General features: G+C 43.6%; 1 protein-coding gene across 1 annotated transcript; it reads right to left on the bottom strand.

Moving 5' to 3' along the window:
* Positions 1-395: 395 nt before the first annotated feature.
* LOC147737897 (uncharacterized) lies at positions 396-2,975 on the bottom strand. Its single transcript, XM_086947881.1, has one exon. It carries the CDS (start codon positions 2,174-2,176, stop codon positions 518-520), a length of 1,659 nt encoding a protein of 552 aa, XP_086804007.1. The 5' UTR covers positions 2,177-2,975; the 3' UTR covers positions 396-517.
* Between the last annotated feature and the right edge of the window lie 3,197 nt (positions 2,976-6,172).

Here is a 6,172-nt window from a genome sequence, read left to right as displayed (position 1 = left end):
ATTAATGTTAATGTTCTTAAGTTCTTTTTGAATTCACTGCATCTCTGGGATTATTTCTAAGTGAGTTAAATGAAGGTGTGTGTTCGCTGAGGCTATGTAGGATCAGAAATTGACAAAAGCTCGTCACACTTTTAGTGCAATTGTAAGTTTTACCCCAGGTGTGTTCGCAATTGACAAAATCACTTCTGACATTCATTGCAATGCCCATTTTTACTCTCTGTGTGTTAGTTGATGTATCCATAGGTTTAATAACTGACAGAAGATATTCACACATTCACTGCACCTGAAAGGATTTTTCTCTGTGAGCATTAACTGATTAATCCTTAATGCGGAAGATTTCCTAAAGGTACTTCTACACTCACTACAGTTGTACGGTATTTACAGAGTGTGTGTAAGCTGATGTCTATATAGGCTTGATAATTGACTACATTTCTTCACACATTCATTGCACTTGAAGGCTTTTTTTCTGCGTGTGTTCGTTGATGCCTGCTTAGGAGTGATAATGGACTTCAGCTTTTCAAACATTCATGGCATTTAAAAGATTTGTTTCCCCTTTGTGAGCTCGCTGATGATTTCTTAATGCTGAAGAGTAAGTAAAACTACTGCCACATTCACTGCAATGGTAGGGTTTTTCCCCAGTGTGTATTCGCTGATGTCTCCGGAGGCTTGTTAACTGACTGAAGCTCTTTACACATTCACCGCACTGGTATGGTTTTTCCCCTGTGTGTATTTGCTGATGTCTCCGGAGGCTTGTTAACTGACTGAAGCTCTTTACACATTCACTGCACTGGTATGGTTTTTCCCCTGTGTGTATTCTCTGATGTGCGTGGAGCTGTGAAATTTGACCGTAGCTCTTTACACATTCACTGCACTGGTATGGTGTTTCCCCTGTGTGTATTCTCTGATGTGTGTGGAGCTGTGAAATTTGACTGAAGCTCTTTACACATTCCTTGCAATGGTATGGTTTTTCCCCAGTGTGGGTTTGCTGATGTGTTTGGAGTTCTTGTAACCGGCAGAAGCTCTTTACACATTCCTTGCAATGGTATGGTTTTTCCCCTGTGTGTATTTTCTGATGTCTGTGGAGGTTTGAAATGTGACTGAAACTCTTCACACATTCACTGCAATGGTATGGTTTTTCCCCTGTGTGTGTTCGCTGATGTGATTGGAGGTGTGATAACCGACTGAAGCTCTGCACACATTCCTTGCAATGGTATTGTTTTTCCCCTGTATGTATTCTGTGATGTCTTTGGAGGTCTGATAACTGACTGAAGCTCTTCACACATTCAGTGCAATGATATGGTTTTTCCCCTGTGTGTGTTCGCTGGTGTGTTTGGAGGTTTGTTAACCGACTGAAGCTCTTCACACATTCAGTGCAATGATATGGTTTTTCCCCTGTGTGTGTTCGCTGATGTGTTTGGAGATGTGATAACCGACTGAAGCGCTTCACACATTCACTGCACTGGTATGGTTTTTCCCCTGTGTGGGTTCGCTGATGTGTTTGGAGTTCTTGTAACCGGCAGAAGCTCTTTACACATTCCTTGCAATGGTATGGTTTTTCCCCTGTGTGGGTTCGCTGATGTGTTTGGAGTTCTTGTAACCAGCAGAAGCTCTTTACACATTCCTTGCAATGGTATGGTTTTTCCCCTGTGTGTATTTTCTGATGTCTGTGGAGGTTTGAAATGTGACTGAAACTCTTCACACATTCACTGCAATGATATGGTTTTTCCCCTGTGTGTGTTCGATGATGTCTTTGGAGGAGTGATAACCGACTGAAGGTCTTCACACATTCCTTGCAATGGTATTGTTTTTCCCCTGTGTGTATTCTCTGATGTGTGTGGAGGTTTGATAACAGACTGAAGCTCTTCACACATTCATTGCAATGGTATGGTTTTTTCCCCGTGTGTGTTCGTTGATGTCTTCGGAGGTCTGTTAACCGACTGAAGCTCTTCACACATTCAGTGCAATGGTATGGTTTTTGCCCTGTGTGTGTTCGCTGATGTGTTTGGAGATGTGATAACCGACTGAAGCTCTTCACACATTCAGTGCAATGGTATGGTTTTTCCCCCGTTTGTATTCGCTGATGCTCTTTTATGGTTTCTAACTGGCTAAAGTTCTTGACATATTCAGTGCAATTGCCAGATTTTTCTCCGGACCGTGTTTCCTGAAGGGTCAGCATAGTTAATAAACCACTTGCGTTATGTTCACATTCCCTGTATGTGTGTGATATTTTGGACGCTTGATTTCCGATTTAACAAAAAAATACAAGATTCACTAAATACCTGCCACATTCATAATATCAGTATGGCTTCCTTGAGGGTGATTGAATCTTTAGATTGGATAATGGCTTCGCCTGCTTGCGGGTAAAGCTTAATCTTCCTTCCAGTAGGTGCAAATTGGGACAATACTCTGTACTTCAGAGAGCAGAACTCCGCTTTCTTTTAGCCTTCAGTTGTTAGGCACCACTTTGTTGTGCTTTTCCCTGGTTCCTGTGGTTTGGCTTGAAAGAGTTAACAATACACCTAGAGCACTGAATGCTGGTCTGTTGCCAGTTTAGATAGCGAAGCACTGCTCTAGCCATATCATGATGGTGAAGCGACTCATAATGTGTACAGCTACTCCAAAGAGTGTCCGGGGCAAAGCACAGGTCAGAAAAGAAAGTAAATCTGGTTGTTTCAAACATGGACAAAAAGCCAAGTTTTCAACCTTTTTTTAAACATTATCATGTTGCTAACAGCTCAAAGCTGAAGAAGGTTTTTGCTCCAAGCTATGGATCCCAAATAGACACGAGACCTTCCTCCAACTCTCATACCGGCCTCATGATCAAAGCTGGTGTTGGACGCTTGTTTATACAGCAGGTGGTTTGTCAGTTTTGTTGCCTTAATTTTGTAGAGGTCATTTCTTCGTCTTGGGGTGTCGAGGTGCAGATCTCAGACTCGGAAACTCACTAAATTGCCTTTGACTGCTTCTTCCTGGATCTGTCCTCTGCCTCTGAATGCCCTGATGTTTTTGGAGCTCCTTATTTTTGATATTTTTTGCTGGTTTGATGTGTTATCTTCATTATTCATAAGCAATCCGTGCATTTAAGGCTTATTTTCTGTTGGATGTAAAGAAATGTAATATTACTAAATGCAAATGTAATACAATGTAAATACACAATATTTAACCAGCTGGATAAGACATCTCTTCTCTACCATATTTGAAATTTAGTAAGGAACATTTTACCATACATGGATATTTCATTAAAACTGTGGTTGAACATGTCACATCTTATTTACTTCTGAAAAGGCAGTGATTTACCATTGTTGAGAGTAAATTACTAAGGAAAGGGCAGCCACAGAGCACTCATGTGCTACAGGTACAGTTTTGGGTAGATACACATGGATAAGATTTCATTTAAACAGAAACGATTGTGGAAAAAGAGAGGAATCAGGAAGAGCTGCCATTAATTCAGTTTCAGGAAGTATCTACCAAAGGTAGCTCTTCAGGAAGTGTATAACAACGGTAACTCTTCAGGATGTGTATAACAAAGGTAACTCTTTATGAACTGTATAACAAAGGTAACCCTTCAGGAAGTATATATGGCAAAGGTAACTCCGGGCATCTTTTTTCCACAATGCTTTCTTGTTCACACTGGATCAGCTCAGATGCCAACTGCCGCCTTTACCTTGCTTGTTACTAAAGACAGGGGTCCCTGTTTACACAGGGTGGTCACTCCTTGACCACAAGGGAGATGTCTTCAGTCTTCTAGTCGGTATAGAATATTGAAGGTCCAAGAGTTTCATTTCAGTGTTTCGTTCCAGGATAATCTAAAGTCCTGGGGACACAGCTCCTATCTTTATACTAAGAAAATGGGCTGGATTACCCACTAGGTCCCTCCTATGGGTGGACCTGGGAAGGGGGTGGTTACACCCCTTTCCCTTTGTCCAGTATCGTGCCAGAGCAGGGCTGGAGTGCCCCAGCAACTGGTTTGAACCGGGCTATGCATGGATCATCTTGTGTGCCCCAGGCAGTGTCTGAAAAAGCATTGTTCAATTCAACCCACCCTGCCCCAATACACTACAGCCTGTCTGGGGAGGTGCTGGTACCTCCCTCGACAGAAAACCCATTGTCCAGGCATCCCTTGCTGGAGTTTCGTCCAGCAGCAGGAGTTCAGACTCGTGTCTGTGGCAGCAGCATCCATTTTGTGATGCTGAAGCTCTGTTTAACTTTAACCGGGTAAAGCAGTTACATACATGTCTTTTCCCTCTAGAAGGGTGGAATGCTACCCCCGCTGCCAGAATTGGTGGGGGGGGGTAGTATTCCAAAGTGTTTGACACCTTACACCACATGTTTTGATAAAGCCACACCAAAGTTAGCATTTAACCATGAGGATTATAATGCACTTAAGAGTATATGCACTGTGGAGAAGTGTGGCTCAACGGTTAGAGGCGGCAGACCCGGAGGCTGAGGTCGGCCCGGGACCAGGGTTCAATTCCCGACGCGGCCGGGTGCAGGACAAATGTCAGCGGGCCCGATAAATCTCGCCTCGTGCCACTCTAACCATGGGGTCCCACACTGCAACTCTGAGCAATAGCTTGCTTAATCTCCACTCCGGCCCCATCACCGCCGGGGATGCCTGGCTTCACCTTGGGGATGCCCAGTAAAGGGACCATCTCACAACAAAAGCCAGGACGGGTTCCCCAGTGGTACAGTGCTGGGACGCTCCAGGGTAACGACGCGCTTTACAAATCCAACATTCATTCATTCATTCATATGGTATGGCTATATCATAGAACAGCTATAAGGACATGGTTCTGAAAGCTGCAGAGGGGCTCAGCTCATGCTAGGGCACCCTCTCACATAAAACCAAGCACTCTGCCTTGAGGATTGTCTAGGCCTACCATGGGAGTGACTTAGAGGTGCATATGTGTCTATATATAAAGGTAAATATAGGTATACTATATCTAAGTAAGGGGTGATTACACCACCTTACTCAAGCTGAGTGATCAGCCTGTGGTGTCAGTTTGGATGGCCAGACAGGGGTGCCATAATACATGCTTCAGCCCCTGGTAGACCTTGGATGCACCTATGCCCTGGGTAACTATGGTACACTACACAGGGGCTCACAGAGGTGACCCAATACCCAATCTGGTATGTACCTAAAGTACATGGAGTCCATTTTATAGGGAGAGCAGATAGCCTGGAGCCCCGAATAGCAGGATCCCAGGCCAACTAAGTCGAAAACCAGCAAAACACAAGGCAAAAAGTTGGGGTAACCATATAGTCAGATATCCACCTTCCTACATCCAGTGTCTTCACAGTGTTGGAAATTATCAATTGTATTAACAGCACAATATTAACTCACCACTGCTGTGGCTTGCAGTCATAAGGCCATTATGAACGGACTAAGCTGTGTGCCAGAATGCCTGTGAATAGTTTAGCAAGAATGTTTGGGAGGGAGATTGGTCTCATGTTGAGCAGGCCCAAGGGATTTGCCAGGGCCTGTGAATAACTGTTATTTCTGTTTCTCTCTTGGTGTCAGTGGGCTTGTTTGTGTCCTCAGTTCTTTCAACAATGTTTGAAAACAAAACTAGTCAGATGATAGCTGCCAGGTGTACATGTTTTGCATGCGTAGAATCACACACCAGTAACTGTAGTGCATGCATGACTCACCTTGTCAGTTTGTGAGCAAGTGAGCATTCACAGACCCCAATTTGACTTTTTCTGACACTGGAAACAGAAGAAGAGTTTCACTTTAACTTCAACAAAATGCTGGAGTAACTCTCTTTCCAGGGTAGGAAGAAAAATGGATCACCCTCTAAACGTGGTGCCGAGTAGTTCTATTCGGTTCATAGTACCATTTATCTGGGGAAAACTGGGGAAATGGTACAATGCACTGGGATAATGGCATGTGATGACAATGTGACATGACATTCCCACTAAACCTGCTTTTACACCTTTTTTGAGCTGTCTGTGTTCAGTTTTCCAAGGCCCAGGGTTTAGTTTCAAGTCAAGAGATAGTGCAGGATTAGACTAATTATAATGTCATAGATACCAACAAATGCCTTTAACACGTATGCCTTTACCATGCAATGCCTTAAACACGTATGCCTTTACCCAGTGCTTAATTTGTAAAATATGAAGTGCAGGTGCTCAAATTTTGTTTTGAGGCCACACCTACTTTTTCCGACTC

This window comes from Lissotriton vulgaris, chromosome 1_1 (assembly GCF_964263255.1).
Source record: "Lissotriton vulgaris chromosome 1_1, aLisVul1.2, whole genome shotgun sequence".
Lineage (NCBI taxonomy): Eukaryota > Metazoa > Chordata > Amphibia > Caudata > Salamandridae > Lissotriton > Lissotriton vulgaris.
Note: the sequence above shows the minus strand (reverse complement) of the source record. Positions and strands in the feature narration are given on the sequence as shown.

Excerpts from the sequence above, each read along its gene's own strand:
- LOC147737897 (XM_086947881.1), bottom strand. The coding sequence starts at position 2,176 with ATGCTGACCCTTCAGGAAACACGGTCCGGAGAAAAATCTGGCAATTGC.